This window comes from Ovis canadensis, chromosome 3, assembly GCF_042477335.2.
Source record: "Ovis canadensis isolate MfBH-ARS-UI-01 breed Bighorn chromosome 3, ARS-UI_OviCan_v2, whole genome shotgun sequence".
NCBI lineage: Eukaryota > Metazoa > Chordata > Mammalia > Artiodactyla > Bovidae > Ovis > Ovis canadensis.
In genome coordinates this window covers 95,659,317-95,676,751 of record NC_091247.1, presented here as the reverse complement: position 1 = coordinate 95,676,751, position 17,435 = coordinate 95,659,317, and the positions used below count along the sequence as shown (strand labels likewise).

Below are 17,435 nucleotides of genomic sequence, written 5' to 3'. Positions count from 1 at the left end.
CAGGGAACTCTGCTCAATCTTATGTGGCAGCCTGGATGGGAGGGATTTGGGGGGAAATGGACACATATAAACAACATTGTTAACTGGCTATACTTCAATATAAAATTAAAAGTTAAAATAGTAACAGTTGTCAATTATTGAGTACTACCTAGATATCACACACCCCAGCATTTTATAGGCATTATCTCATGTAAGCCATAGCATAACCCTGCAAGAGAGATATGTCCCATTACTATTCATAATAGCAGACAAAATCTATAGAATCAAATTCTTAAATCTTAACTTTTGAAGACTTAAGAGTCCCAACCCTTTAGCCAAAGACTATCAGTGACTCAGCAGGAGTCATCAATGCCCAGGTAAGAGATTCAAATTACACACCCTTTCTGTCACATTTTATCTCTTAATTTTTAGATTTCTTGTATACCTTGGACAAGTCAGTTGTTCTCCCTTGACCAAACAACTTTGCTTTGATCTCTTCTACTTTCCTCCTGTCATCTTCATTTAATTCTGAAATGGAGTAGCCATATTCATGAGCCATATTATACTTCAGATTCCAGGCTGGAGAGAAAAGATAAAAGCATTCGAGATAATACAGTGCAAAACTATCAGAGATTACAAGAGCAGAGATCATCATCAATATAGCCAATTTAACGCCTACCACAGTGCTTAGTAAACAGTATGTGCTCTCCATTTCATAATAAACTATTCGAAGTTCCTGAGAGAGATAATTTCACTGAAAAGTCAGATTTAAAAACAAATAAAAACATATTCTACAGACATTTCTCCAGTGAGGCCACTTGAAATATAGTATTTAGCTAATTTCATCTTAATCTTCCTGCCAATCAAAAAAGGGTCCCTTTGTCTCCCCTATTAGCTCCTGCTACAGTCTTTGCCACTTCCACAGTTGTTAATATTTTAAAATAATAAATAAAACCTGGGAGTTTCTGGAGAATCAAAATAAACACAAATGATCAAAAGAATGGTATAGGAAGCTGACCTCAAGAGATTTCCAGGTAGGCCTGAATTGCTTAAAAGTTGCCTTCCAAAATATATTTATTTGCCATGTTATCGCAAAGATTTTTTTTCTTTTTTAATGGAATTCTACAATTTAGAGATTAACGGAATTTAACTCTAACCCAAGTTTTAGTGTTAAATACTTTCATTCAGTTTTTCCTAATGTCTATCTAAGATCTGCTTTAAGAATCTTATTAGAGAAGGGGATAGAAAATATATATAAGTTTTATGAAACACAATGACTTATTCTCTAAGTCAAATACTCTAATGAGTATTTTATTGCCTCCACAATGAGGACAGTACAATGAAAAGCTTAGGAAAACATTCGAGCTTTAGGAGTTTGGAAACCCAGATTTTCTTACTTTTCTTCAGACACCAGAACTTACAGTTCCTTAAGACCTCAAACTAGCACTATTAATACTGTGACTTCATTATTGGTTAAATGAGTTTATTCTGGGATGCCAGTAGATAATGCAATCATTTTAACAGTTCTACAAGAACAGTTCTACAAGAAAATTATCTAGAGAGTCAAGTATTTAACTTTAAGCAAATTAAAAAATGTTTGAGTTTGACCTGCCTTTATAAAAAATTATCTTTTCCTACCTCGTGCTCGTACCCGAGATTCCTCTTCCTCTGCATTTTTGAGTATCTGTTTAGCATGGTTCAGTGAGGATTCACATTTCAGAAGGTTTTTCACATGTGCAGCCAGTGAATCTACACTGCTTCGACCACCATCATCACTCTCTAACACCCCCTCTTCCTCTCTGCTATCTGTCATGCTTGTCTTGGGTGAAGAATATGGAAAGAAATTTAGAAGCACATCAGAAACTGACTCCAAGGAATTACTGTCCCATGAGCAAGAACTTGCATCACTACTTGAATCACTTTTAATGATAGTCATCATAGGGATAACAATCTTATTCCCAATGGACCTACTATACTCTTCAGGTTCAGATCTCATTACAGATCTGGCTGCCCTATATTGTTTAAGGGTTTCATCAAATGCCACTCTGGCTTTGCCTTCTGCTTCCTGTAAAGGACTTCTAACTGTAGTTGAACTAATAAACTCCCAATTTTCAATGCCTCTCTGGCATTTCAGATTCGTCTGTGTGCTAATATCCTTCTGTATACACTTGTTGCTTGGGCTTTCTTCTGTGAATGGCTGTCTCTGAGACAAATCACCATTGGATTCATCAGTTGTGAGGGGTTCTTTGAAGCAAACCATCTTCTTAGATTGTATAAATGAAATATCACTAACATTTCTGAAAGGGACAAGGGGAGTAGGAAAATTGTATCGTCTTAGCGCTATATTTTCTGCTTCCATTAAAAGTGTCTGAATCTCTTTAAGAGTTTTGGAACTGTTTTCTGTATCCCGCATTTCCTCAGAGCCAACATCTTCAAAACCAGAAGATTCTGGCTTATTTATTACAACTCTACCATCAGCCTGAGAATTTAAAGTCATATTATTTGAGATAACACTGGTGTGAGAAGAATCCAAATTATCTGTTAGCCTTTGAACATGATGTGAAACAAGTTTGTGCTTCTCACTATGTGAGTAAGTACCAGGGGGACCTGTTGATAACCCAGTCATCTGATCAGCTTGCCCAAGACTGCTTGAGAACTTCAGGTTATCTTCAGTTAGATGTCTTTCTGGGAAATCCTGATGGTACAATATAGCTGGTTTCTCTCTATGTGAAAAGGAACTAGGAGGAACCACTGGTAACACAGTTTTTTTGTCAGCTGGTCCAGGAACTGTTGAAACCTTCAGTGAATCTTCCCTTAGATGTTTATCTGGCAGTTCCTGTGGGTAGAAAATATTAGATTTCTCTCTGTGTGAATGGGAACTAGAAAGAGGTATTGGTATCCGAGAATTCACATCAGTTGGCTCAGCAACAGGTGAAATCTTCAGAATATCTCCACTTTGATGTCTATCTGCCAACTGCTGTTGCAAGAAAATACTAGGCTTTACTCTCTGAGGATAAGAATTAGGGAAACCTGTCAATAATGGAGCCTTCTGGTCAGCTGGCCCAATTACAGTTGAAGTCTTGGGCTTCTCTCTATGTGAGTAGGAACCAGAGGGGGTTAATGGTAACTCAGTCTTTTGACTGTCTGGTAAAATCTTGAGTTTCTCTTTATGTGAGTAAGAACTAGAAGGTCCTATTGGTATCTCAGCATTCTGATCAGGTGGTCCAGGAAGAGCAAAAACTTTCAAAGCTTCCTCAGTAAGATCTGGTAACTCCTGCTGGTAAGAAAAGATGGGACTCTCTCTATGTGAATAGGAAGCAGGGGGCACAATTCGCACACCAATGGTCTGGTCTGCTTGTCTAGGAACCCCTAAACCTTTTAAAGCATTTTCATTAGCATCTGGCAACTCTTGCTGGTAAGAAATGATGGGCTTTTCTCCATATGAGTAAGAAGTAGAGGTTACTGGTGGTATCCCAATCTTCTGGTCAGCTGGTCCAGGAACCTCAAAAACTTTCAAAGCCACCTGAGTAAGATCTGGTGACTCTTGCTGGTAAGAAATGACGGGCTTCTCTCCATATGAATAGGAACTAGGTGGTACTGTAGGTATCCCAGTCTTCTGGTCAGATGGTCCAGGAACATCTGAAACCTTCAGAGCCTCCACAGTCAGTTGACTGTCAGGCAAGGCCTGCTGGTAGAAAATAATGGGTTTTTCGTTATATGAGAAGGAAGGAGAGGTTACTATGGGTATCCCAGTCTTCTGGTCAGCCTGTGAAGGAGTATTTGAAACATTCAGAGCCTCTTCAGGAAGGTATGAATCTGGTGAGATCTGCTGGTAGAAAACAATGGGCTTCTCTTTCTGTGAGTAGGAAGGAGAGGTTACTATAGGTATCCCAGTTTTCTGGTCACCTGTTCCAGAAACACCTGAAATTTTCAGAGCCTCTCCAGTTATATGGCTATCTGGCAACTCCTGTTGGTAGAAAATACTGGATTCCTCTCTATGTGAATAGGAACCAGAAGGTTCTGATGTCCCAGCCTTCTGGTCAGCTGGTCCAAGAACAGTTGAATCTTTCAGAGTCTCTTCAAATAAGTGACTGCTGGGTGAGGCCTGCGGGTAGAAAATACCAGGCTTCTCTCTATGTGAGTAGGAACTAGCAGGCAGTAAGAGGACCCCAGTCTTCTGGTCACTTGGCCTTGATGCAGGTGAAACTTTCAGAGCTTCTTCAGTTAGACTACCATCTGGTAACACCTGCTGATAGAAAAGACCACTTGGCTTCTCTCCAAATAAGTAAGACCGAGAGGACCCTGTTATTATCCCAGTGTTCTGGTCAGTTCTAGGAAGAGCTGAAACTTTTAGAACCTCTTCAGTTAGAAGCCTGCCTGGCAACTCCTGCTGGTAAAAAGTAATGGGCTTCTCCCTGTATGAGTAGGAAGTAGAGGGTGCTGTCTGTATGCCAGTGTTCTGGTCTACTGGTCCAGGAATAGCTGAAATATTCTGAGTCTGATCACTTAGATGACTGTCTGGCAACTCCTGCTGATAGAAAAGACTGGTCTTCCCTCCATGTGAGTAGAAAGCAGGGGGCACTATCGGTATTCCACTCTTCTGGTGAGCTAGTCCAGAAATAGCTGGAACTTTCTGAGCCTCTTTAGTTAGATGACTGTCTGGCAAATCCTGTTGGTAGAAAATAACGGGCTTCTCTCTATGTAAATAAGAAGCAGAAGTTATTATAGGAATCCCGATCTTCTGCTCAGCAGGTCCAGGAGCAGCTGAAGCTTTCTGAACTTGTTCAGTTAGATGACTGTCTGGCAATTCTTGCTGGTACAAAATACTGGGTTTCTCTCTATGTGAGTAAGAAGTAGAGGGTATGACAGGAATCCTAGCCTTCTGCTCAGCCAATCCAGGAACAGATGAAACTTCTGGAACTTCGTGAATTACATGAACGTCTGGCAACTCTTGCTGGTACAAAATACTGGGCTTCTCTCTATGTGAATAGGAAGCAGAGGCTACTGTTGATATCCCAGTCTTCTGCTCAGCCAATCCAGGAACAGATGAAACTTTCTGAGCCTGTTCAGTTACATGACTCTCTGGCAACTCTTGCTGGTAGAAAATATGAGGTTTCTCTCTATGTGAATAGGAAGTAGAAGGCACAGTAGGAATCCCAGTCTTCTGCTCAAGGGGTCCAGCAGCAGCTGAAACTTGCTGAACCTCTTGAATTAGATGACTGTCTGGCAACTCTTGTTGGTAGAAAATACTGGACTTCTCTCTATGTGAATAGGAAGTAGAAGGCACAGTAGGAATCCCAGTCTTCTGCTCAAGGGGTCCAGCAGCAGTTGAAACTTGCTGAACCTCTTGAATTAGATGACTGTCTGGCAACTCTTGTTGGTAGAAAATACTGGACTTCTCTCTATGTGAATAGGAAGCAGAGGGTACTGTAGGAATCCCAGTCTTCTGCTCAGCCAGTCCAGGAACAGATGAAACTTTTTGAGACTGTTCAATTAGCTGACTGTCTGACAATTCTTGCTGATACACAATACTGGGCTTCTCTCTATGTGAATAGGAAGCAGAGGGTATTGCAGGAATCCCAGTCTTCTGCTCAGCCAATCCAGGAACAGCTGAAACTTGCTGAACTTCTTGAATTAGATGACTGTCTGGCAACTCTTGTTGGTACACAACATTAGGCTTCTCTCTCTGTGAATAGGAAGTAGAGGGTACTATCGATATCCCAGCCTTCTGCTCAACCAATCCAGGAGCAGCTGAAACTTGATGAGCCTCCTGAATTAGACGTCTGTTTGGCAATTCTGGTTGGTAGAAAATACTGGGCTTCTCTTTATTTGAGTAAGAAGGAGAGGTTACAGTAGGAACCCCAGTCTTCTGCTCAGCCAATCCAGGAGCAGCTGAAACTTGATGAGCCTCCTGAATTAGACGTCTGTTTGGCAATTCTGGTTGGTAGAAAATATTGGGCTTCTCTTTATTTGAGTAAGAAGGAGAGGTTACAGTAGGAACCCCAGTCTTCTGCTCAGCCAATCCAGGAGCAGCTGAAACTTTCAGAGTCTGCTCAGTTGGATGACTATCTGGCAATGTCTGTTGATAGAAAATATGAGGCTTCTCTCCATATGAGTAAGTAGAGGATAGAGTAGGCAATCCACTCTTTTGATCAACCGGTATAGGAGAAGCCAAAACTTTCAGAGCTTCTTCAGGTAGCTGACTGTCTGGTAAGACTTGATGGTAGAAAATACCAGGCTCCTCTCCAACTGAGTAAGAACTAGCAGGTACTATTGGTTTTCCAGTCTTTTGATCAACTAGTCCAGGAAGAACTGAAACATTCAGAGACTCTTCAGTTTGATGACTGTCTGGCAATGCCTGTGGGTAGAAAATACTGTGCTTCTCTCCAAGCAAGTAGGAACTTGGAGGAACCGTAGACAGACCTGTCTTCTGGTCACCAAGTCCAGGAACAGCTCCAGCTTTTAGAGCCTCTTCAGTTAGATGACTGTCTGGCAAGGCTTGTGGGTAGAAGATATTTGGCTTCTCTCTTTGTGAGTACAAACTAGAGGACACTGCTGCTATTCCAGTCTTCTGGTCAGCTAGGCCAGGAATAGCTGAAATTTTTAAAGTCTCTTCAGTCAGACGACTGTCCACTAAAGTCTGCTGGTTGAGAGTATCAGTATATCCACCAATATTCTTCACTTGAGGAGACCTTCCAGCCAATTGAGGAAAGTCCTCAGGGGACAAGGATAACAGAGATACAGTGTCTGAATCTTCAGGAAAGGTAGTGATGCCTGGTTTAAAGGTGGACTGAGGAATTTCAGCTGTGCCTCCTTTAGAAGTATCCCCTAAAGAAAAAAGGATTTGTTAATATTTTTAATATTATAAATACACACACACACTTATATATATAGAATTAAAATGTATTCCTTTTATGCATTAAAAGAAATCAGGCAAGCTTTTCTTCTACCAGCCTTTACGCTACCAGAAAGGACTCCAAAAGGAATAACTCACCATCAGTAGAAATAAAGATTTACAGATAAAGATGTTAATTACAAAGTGATTTATAACAACAAACTAATGTGGAAATAAATATTCAATGAGAGTAATTTTTTAAAAATAGCAGCATATATATTTTATGAACTATTATGTGGAGCTTAAAATTTAGATTTTAAAGAATTTTCATTATGATGAACAAATCATATCTACTATGGCATTTGATTTCATGCTACTTATAAGCTAATAAGTTAGCCTGTTACTGTGTCATGTATGTTGTCAGAAAAAAAAAAGACTTCTCAATCAAAGACAAAATATTTTATTCCATGGGATAGTAAAGGAAAATCAACTTATTTTCAAAAATTCCCTTTCACCTAAGTCATATGAGGGCAGAGCAATATAGCCCAGATGGAGGCTATACATGCAATGGATTTAAATGATTCTCCTAATAAACACACTGTGAATAAAATATGTATTTCTAACTACATGAAACTCTAAAGACTCCAAAGGTTACACTAAAAAGTTTGAAATTAATTCTATATGACATGGGGAATTGTTGACTGATCTGATCAATACTGCAGAAACAGATTCAGGATGAGTGGAAGGAATAAAAGGGTAAGCAGTACCATCCAAAAGAACTTTCTGCAACAATGGAAACATGCTATATTTGTATTATCTAATGTGCTGTGCTTAGTCATTTAGTCACGTCTGATTCTTTGTGACCCCAGGAACTGTAGCCCACCAGGCTCCTCTGTAAGGGGATTCTCCAGGCAAGAATACTGGAGTGGGTTGCCATGCTCTCCTCCAGGAAATCTTCCCAACCCAGGGATCAAACCCAGGTCTCTGGCATTGCAGGTGGATTCCTTCCCGTCTAAGTCACCAGGGAAGCCCAACATTGCTGGAGTGGGTAGCCTATCCCTTCTCCAGGAGATCTTCAGACCCAGGAATCAAACTGGGGTCTCCTGCATTACAGGCAAATTCTGATACTGTATTATCTAAGACAGTAATTCTAAATGAAAGTAGTTCTGAGTAACGGTAAAAAATAAATAACTGCAATAAAAGTAACAAAATTTGACATTCACTTGGTGATTCAAAAAAATGAATGTTTACTCTGTTCTAGCCACTGTTCTAGATATAGGAAATAGAGCAGCAAACAAAGCTTGCATTCCAATTCTGCCTCAGAGTTTACATTCTACCAGAAGAAAGCAGACAATAAATTATTAAAACTTGGTATGACAGATGGTGATAGATGATTAATATATACAGCAAACATGATCTATACCTTACACAGAGGGAAAGTAAGTTTCAAAGATGATGAAGCAACAGTGCTTTTCATTGAGAAGATCTTGTTAACTTGCAGATTCTCACTAAGTGGGTCTGGGATGAAAGCTGAAATCCTGCATTTCTAACAAGCTCCCTGATAATGCACAATACTACTGACCCTCAGACTACATTTTGAATAGTTGTACCTTAATTGCCAGGCCCTTTAACCCTTTAATTCTAACTCTTAATTCTGAACTCCTTTCACTAAAACAAATAGCCATTCTAAAACCATTAATGAGTTTTAAAACAAAAAAAGTAGCTGAATATATGATGAAACAGGTTGAGTTAATGACTAATGATTGCAAAGAACTAAAGTACCAAGTAATAACTCGTCAAGAAAACTAAAAACGAATATAAGCTACACAGTAACTTGAGAAGGAATATGGGTTACAGAAATCTTTGTGAGGAAAAAAACAGCTAGAAAATTAATAAATCAACACAGACTGACAAAATGAACAACCAATGGGTCAAAGAAAAAAATCAAAAAGGAATTAAAAAATACATACCTGCAGACAAATGAAAATGGAAATATGCCATACTAAAACTTAAGAGGATACAACAAAAAGTTCAGAGAGAAGGTTATAGCAACAAATAACCACGTCAAGAAACAAGAAAAACAGCAAATAAACATCTGAACTTTACAACTCAAAGACCTAGAAAAAAAAAAATAAAGCTCCAAGTTAGAAAGGAAGGAAATAACAAAGATCAGTCTGGAAATAAATAAAATAGAGACTAAAAAGACAGTGTAAAAGATCAATGAAACTAAGGACTTGTTCTTTAAAAAGATAAACTGATAGTCCTTCAGCTAGATTCCGAAGAGAAAAAAGGGACACAAATAAACTAAGAAATGAAAAAGATGTTACAAATAATAGCACAGAAATAATAAGGATAAGAGACTGCTAGGAACAATTATGGACTAACAAATTTGACAACCCAGAAGAAATGGATAAATTTCTAGAAACATATCAATACAATCTACCAAGTCTCAATCATGAAACAAGAAATCTGAACAGACTAGTAAGGAGATTGAATCAGTACTCAAAAGTATCCCAACAAATAAAAGTCCAGGTCCAGAATTTATAGAACTGAATTCTATGAAACATTCAGAGAATTAAAACCAACACTTACCAAATTTTTCTAAAAAGTAGAAGAGAGAACACTTCCAAGCTCACTTCACTAACCTATCATTACCCTAATACCAAAATCAGACCAGGACATTACATAAAAAGAAAATTACAGGCCTGATAAATTTAGATCTAAATTGAAGACTTGATAAATTTAGACCTAAAAATCCTCCGCAAAATATGAGCAAACCAAATTCAACAATACATGAAAGGGGTGCTATACCATAATCAAGTGGAAATTATTCCAGGGAACATTAACAAATCAATCAGTGAAATACACTTTGTTAACAAAATGAAGGATAAATTATATGATCTCAATATACACAGAAAAAGCATTTGACAAGATTTACTACCCACTTATAATAAGAATTCTCAACAAAAGGGATATACAAGGAATGCACCTCAACATAAAGGTTATATAAGATCACATTCAAGGGTGAAAACCTAAATACTTTTCCTCTAACATTGGGAAGAAGACAAGGATGCTCATTCTCATCACTTTTACTCAGCTTAGTTTGGGAAGTCCTAGTGGAGTAATTAGGCAAGAAAAAGAAATAAAAGGTATCCAAGTCAGAAAAGAAGAAAAGCTGTCTCTACTGCAGGTAACATGATGCTATATACAGAAAACCCTAAAGACTCCAACAACAAAAAAAATGAATTCAGTAAAGTTGTGAGATACAAAATCACTATACAAAAAAAGTTACATTTCTATGCAGTAAATATGAATGATCAGAAAACAAAATTAAGAAAACAATCACACTTACAATTGCATCAAAAAGAATAAAATACCTAGGAATAAATTTAACCAAGGAGGTGAAAGATCTGTATGCTGAAAACTATAAATAAGACACAGTTGAAAGTAATGGAAGACCCAAAGAAATGGAAAGACAGTCTGTACTTAGGGACTTCCTCAAGGTCAAGTGTGCCTTTAGGAATTATCACTACAAACAAAGCTAGTGGAGATGATGGAATTCCAGTTGAGCTATTTCAAATCGCTGCACTCAATATGCCAGCAAATTTGGAAAACTCAGCAGAAGCCACAGGACTGGAAAAGGTCAGCTTTCATTCCAACCCCAAAGAAAGGCAATGCCAAAGAATGTTCAAACTACCACACAATTGCACTCATCTCACACGCTAGCAAATTAATGCCCGAAATTCTCTAAGCCAGGCTTCAATAGTACTTGAACCAAGAACTTCCAGATGTTCAACCTGGTTTTAGAAAAGGCAGAGGAACCAGAGATTGAATTGCCAACATCCGCTGGATCATCAAAAAAGCAAGAAAGTTCCAGAAAAACATCTATTTCTACTTTATTGACTACACCAAAGCCTTTGACTGTGTGGATCACAACAAACTGTGAGAAATTCTTCAAGAGATGGGAATACCAGACCACCTTACCTGCCTCCTAAGAAATCTGTATGCAGGTCAAGAAGCAACAGTTAGAACCAGACATGGAACAACAGACTGGTCCAAAATTGGGAAAGGAGTACAACAAGTACGTATATTGCCACGCTGCTTATTTAACTTATATGCAGAGTACATCATGTGAAATGCTGGGCTGGATGAAGCACAAGCTGGAATCAAGACTGCTGGGAGAAATAACAATAATTTCAGATATACAGATGACACAACCCTTTGGCAGAAAGCAAAGAACTAAAGAGCCTCTTGATGAAAGAGGCGAGTGAAAAAGCTGGTTTAAAATTCAATGTTCAAAAAACTAAGATCCAGTCCCATCACTTCATGGAAAATAGTTGGGGAAACACTGGAAACAGTGGCAGACTTTATTTTGGGGGGCTCCAAAATCACTGCAGATAATGACTGCAACCATGAAATTAAAAGACGCTTGCTCCTTGGAAGAAAAGCTATGACCAGCCTAGACAGCATGAGATATTACTTTGCCGACAAAAGTCTGTCTAGTCAAAGCTATGGTTTTTCCAGTAGTCATGTATGGATGTGAGAGCTGGACCATAAAAAAAGCTGAGGGCCGAAGAATTGATGCTTTTGAACTGTGGCATTGGAGAAGATACTTGAGAGTCCCTTGGACTGCAAGATCAAACCAGTCAATCCTAAAGGAAATCAGTCCTGAATATTCACTGGAAGGACTGATACTGAAGCTGAAGCTCCAACAGTTTGGCCACCTGATGGGAAGTACTGACTCACTGGAAAAGACCCTGATGCTGGGAAAAAGTGAAGGCAGGAGGAGAAAAAGATGACAGAGGATGAGATGGTTGGATGGCATCATCAACTGGATGGACATGAGTTTGAGCAAGCTCCAGGAGTTGGTGAGGGACAGGGAAGCCTGGCATGCTGCAGAGCATGGGGTCACCAAGAGACGGACACAACTGAGCAACTGAACTGAACTGAACAAGAAGATGAAAACAGGAGACAGTAAAAGAGAACTGAGTTAAAACCATAGGCAGAGGAGGGGAGAATGGATGGAGATCACAGTAAGAGAAGCTCTACACATACCAAAGCCTCTGGTTTCCAGTGAATTCGGAAGGTCCATAATGCCAGAGAAACATTAGATTTATTTAAATTACTAGACAGGACTTCCCTGGTGGTCCAGTTGTTAAGAATCCACCTGCCAATGCAGGGGACACAGGTTGAATCCCTAGTCTGGGAAGATTCCACATGTCACATGGCAACTGAGCCCAGTCTCCACAAGTACTGAGCCCTTGCATTACAACTACTGAGCCCACATGTCCCAGAGGCAGTGCGCCGCAGCTACAGAAGGAAGCCACTGCAATGAGAAGCCTGTACACCACAACTACAGGTAAGCCCCCATGCACCCACAAAAACCCAGCACAACCAAATATAAATAAATACATCTTTTAAGAAAAATTTTAATAATCAGACGAGCAAAACAATAACAAATATTCTCAGCACCAGAGAAGCAATTAGCATCCAGGGCTACAACAATATATTATCTAAAATGTCCAGTTTATAAAAACATTGAGACATACAAAGAAAAAGTGAACTATTCATAGAAAAAAAATAAGTAACCAATAGAAACTGCCTTTAAAGAGACCCACAGGTTGGATCTGGCCAGCAAAGATTTCAAGGCAGTTATTATAAATATGCTCAAAGAAGAAAAGAAAATCATGCTTAAAAACTAAAAGAAGGTAATGGCAATGTCTCATAAATATAAAGTAAGGTTATAGTACTTATTATAAATGAACCAAATGGAAGTTCAACTTCCATTTGGGGCTGAAAAGTATTACTGAAATGAAAAACTTCCTAGAGGCTCAACGGTAAATAGGGACAGACAGAGGAATCAGTGAACGTGATGATAACAGAGACTATGCAGGATGAAGGACAGCCCCCCAAAAGAATAAAAGAACATGAACAAAGGCTCAGAGAGCTATTAAACAAGACTAAGCACACTGACACATGTGTAATGGGGGATTATCTGAGGCAGAAAAGGGAAAAAAAATACTCAAAGGAAATAATGTTTGAAAACTTCCCAAATTTGATGAAAAACACCCTATATATCTAACAATCCAAGTGAACTCAATGTAAGATAAACAGACACATCATAATCAAAATGTTGAAAGAGGATACTCTGAAAACAGTAAGAAAAACCAAGTCACACACAATGGAACATTAATAAGAGTAACAGTTGATTTCTCATCAGAAACAATAAATAAAGGTAGAATACAGAGGAAAGACATATTCAAAGTACTGAAAGAAAATATCTGTCAACTAAGAATTCAAAATCCAGCAAAACTCTTCCAAACATATACAAATATTTCCAGACATATACAAACTGAGAGCAACTGTTGGTAGCAGGACCATCTTACAAGAAATACAAAAGAAAGTCCTTCAGGTTGAAAGCAAGTGATACCAAACAGTAATTTGAATTTACATAACAAAACAAATAGTGCTAGTAAAGATAATTATATTAGGTAATTAGAAAAAAACGGGATACTTGCATATTTTCCTTTCTTCCAACAAATTTTAAAAGGACGTTTACATAAAAATATCTAATCGTATTATTGGAGCTGTAACACACAGAAATGTGACATATTTGACAACAACAAAAGGAGGTACATGAGAACAAAGAGTACAGCAAGGAAATGACACTGGATGATAACAAGTCCACAGGAACAAATAAGAAATAGAAAACGGTAACTTCAAATACAAATGCAATAAGCCCTAAAAAACACGTTTGTGCTCTCTAAGCTTTTTTAAAAGCCATAAAATTATATGAATAATTATGACAATGTAATAATGTACTCCTTGGTTTGTAACATATAGGTATATTATATACCAAAAGAATAGCAAATACAGGGAGTGAACAGATCTATACAGCAGAAACACCTCTTTATCACACTAGAATTCAGTTAGTATAAATTTGGGGCATATTCTGGTAAGTTAAAATAAATTTTCTAAGTCCTAGAACAACCACTAATAATATTGTTAATTAGCTAGAAAACTATTAAAGAAGTTAAAATACTGGAAAATATTCACTTAATGCAATGAAAGCCAATAAAAGAGGAAAGAAAAAAAAAAGACATGAGATAGATGGAAAACAAAAACTAAATCAGCAAATATAAACCCAATCTTATCAATAATTACATTAAATGTGAAGGGATTAAACAATCACATTAAAAGGCAAAGACTATCATTCTGGAATTAAGAAATAAAGATACAACTGTAAGTTACTTATAAGACATCAACCTGAGCTTCAAAAAATAAGTAGACTAAAAGTAAAGGGATGAGTAAAGATGACATTCAAGCAGCAACCACAAGAAGTGGGATGTCAGCACTGATATAAGACAAAATAGACTTTAAAACAAAACAAACCAAAATTGCTTCTAGAATTAAAGAGGGGCAACGTATAACAACCAAACGCCCAATTCATCAGGACTATATAACAATTAGAAACATAGATTCACTTAATATCAAAACATATGAAGCAATTCTGACAGAAAAGGGAGAAATAAATAATAATAGTTGGAGATTTCAATACCCTACTTTCAAAAATGGAGAAAATTAGCAGAAGATCAACAAGGATACAGAAGACTTGAACACTATCAACCCACTGGAACTAAGCCACATGTATAGAACACACCACCTAACAACAACAGAATGCACATTCTTCTCAAGTGCAAATCATACATTCTACAGGATAAACTATACCACAGGACATAAAACATGCCTCAACAAAGTTTAAAAGAACTCCTACAATTATATTAGGAAACAGGTTGGATGAATTAAAACAAAAACACAACAAACCAAAAGTTAATGCGTGCAGTCAGGCTTTAGAAATCTATCAACATAAATACCTATATTAAAAAGACAAATCTCAAATCAATAACTTAACCTTTCATCATAAGAAACAATAAAAAGCACAAACTAAAACAAATGCAAGAAAGGAAATAAAAAGAAATTAAAATGCAAAAAGCTTTAAGAAGTAGAAAAAATAGAGATTAGAAAAAGGAGAAATCAAAATTTCTTCAAAAAGATCTACAACAGGGACTCACAAAAAGAGAAAGACAAAGAAAACTCAAATTACTTCTAACTCAATTTATGACACTAGTGTTACTTTTGTACCAAAACCTAACCAAAAAAAAAAAGGGGGGGGCAAGAAATTTACACATCAATATCTATCATGAATCACAAAATTCCCCCCCCCAAAATCACTGGTAAAATGAATCCAATAGCACACACAAGGATTATACACCATAACCAAGTAGCATTTATAACCAAGAAAGCAAGGTTGACTCAACATCTGAAAATTAATTAATAATGCTTCATAATACTAAAGAACAAAAATCATACATACAACCACCGTTTTAAAAATACAGAAAAAGCGTCTGACAAAATCTAACACCCTTTACGTGATAAATGCACTCTGCTGCCGCTGCTGCTGCTGCTAAGTTGCTTCAGTCGTGTCCGACTCTGCGATCCCATAGACTCTGTAGACCCCACCAGGCTCCCCCGTCCCTGGGATTCTCCAGGCAAGAACACTGGAGTGGGTTGCCATTTCCTTCTCCAATGCATGAAAGTGAAAAGTAAAGTCGCTCAGTCATGTCCGACCCTTTGCAGCCCCATGGACTGCAGCCTACTAGGCTCCTCCATACATGGGATTTCCCCGGCAAGAGTACTGGAGTGGGGTGCCATTGCCTTCTCTGATAAATGCACTCTAGAAACTACAAATAAAAAACAATTTCCCCAACCTGATAAAGGGCATCTACAAAAACCCCTCAGCTCACATAGTAAAAGACGTTCCCACAAAGACCTGCAGAAGACTGCTCTTGCCACTTATAGGCAACACTGTACTGAAGGTTCTTGTCAAGGCAACTGGGGAAATATACAAAAAAGAATACATTCTAGAAAGGAAGAAGACATCTCTATTTGCAGATGACACTGGCTTGTATACAAAAAAGAAAACCACACAAAAAATTATTAGGAATAACAAAGAGGTAGGTCAGCAAGGTTGCCAGCTACAAGATGAACATACAAAATTAAACTTTATTTCTATACACTAGCAGTGACTATTCCAAAAATGAAATTAAGAAAACATTTCCATATATAGTAACATCAAAAAGATTTAAATACTTGAAATTAATTTAACAAGGACATACAAGAGTTGTATGCTGAAAACTACAAAACGTTGGAAGAAATGAAGACCTAAATAAACAAAAAGAAATCCCACATCCACAGATCAAAATATGCAATATTATTAATATGGCAATATTCCCCCAAAATCTACAAATTCAAAGAAATCTGACACCTGCTATACCATGAATAAAACTTAAAAAACATTATTCTAAGTGAAATGAATCAGTCACAGACAAACACTTATATGAGGTACCTAGAGTACTCAAATTCACAGCAGAGGTGAAAGGTAGAACCATGGTTGATGGGGAAGTAGGAGGGAATGGGGAGTTATCCTTTAATATTTAGATACAGAGTTCCAGTTTCACAAGATGAAAGAGCTTTGTGAATGCATGACATTGTTTACATGACAATGTGAATGTATTTAATGCCAATGAACTACATATGTAAAAATAGCTAAGATGAAACATTATCAGTATTTTACCACTACTTAAAACTAACTTCAAAAAAGAAAAACATAAAATAAAAATTTATCTTGTCAAAATTAAAAATTCTGTGAAGTCAATACCATCAAGTAAGTGAACTGATAACAAGAGTGGAAGAATTTTTGCAAATAACATCTCTAATAAGGGACCTATATCCAGAATATACAAAGAACTCCTAAAATGCAGTAACAAAAAGTTAATAAACCAATTAAAAAGTGAGTGAGGATTTTAACAGACATTTCTCCAAAGAAGATATATAACTGTCCAATAAACACAACAAAAGATGTTCAACATCATTAGCCATTCAGTTCAGTTCAGTTCACTCACTCAGTCGTGTCCGACTCTTTGCGACCCCATGAATCACAGCATGCCAGGCCTCCCTGTCCATCATCAATTCCCAGAGTTCACCCAAACTCATGTCCATGAGTCGATGACACCATCCAGCCATCTCATCCTCTGTCGTCCCCTTCTCCTCCTGCCCCCAATCCCTCCCAGCATCAGAGTCTTTTCCAATGAGTCAACTCTTCGCATGAGGTGGCCAAAGGATTGGTTTCAGCTTCAGCATCAGTCCTTCCAATGAACACCCAGGATTGATCTCCTTTAGGATGGAGTGGTTGGATCTCCTTGCAGCCCAAGGGACTCAGAAGAGTCTTCTCAAACACCACAGTTCAAAAGCATCAATTCTTCACATGTATGGATGTAAGAGTGTGTCCAACTCTCACATCTATACATGACCAGTGGAAAAACCATAGCCTTGACTAAACGGACCTTTGTTGGCAGAGTAATATCTCTGCTTTTCAATATACTATCTAGGTTGGTCATAACTTTTCTTCCAAGGAGTAAGCGTCTTAATTTCATGGCTGCAGTCACCATCTGCAGTGATTTTGGAGCCCCTCAAAAATAAAGTCTGACACTGTTTCCCCATCTATTTCCCATGAAGTGATGGAACCAGATGCCATGATCTTCGTTTTCTGAATGTTGAGCTT

The 17,435-nt window shown here is 37.9% G+C and overlaps 1 protein-coding gene across 5 annotated transcripts in view; it reads right to left on the bottom strand.

The window, feature by feature from the left end:
• The window catches only part of ALMS1 (ALMS1 centrosome and basal body associated protein), a 190,056-nt gene that overhangs the window by 115,710 nt on the left and 56,911 nt on the right, over positions 1-17,435 (bottom strand). For 4 of the 5 annotated variants that reach the window (XM_069583699.1, XM_069583702.1, XM_069583703.1 and 1 more), the window contains 2 exons: positions 1,618-6,807; positions 425-558 (listed from right to left, as the gene is read on the bottom strand). In XM_069583699.1, the coding sequence (XP_069439800.1) occupies positions 425-558; positions 1,618-6,807 (5,324 nt within the window). The remainder of the gene's footprint in view (positions 1-424; positions 559-1,617; positions 6,808-17,435) is intronic. The other variant, XM_069583700.1, reaches the window with a different exon arrangement.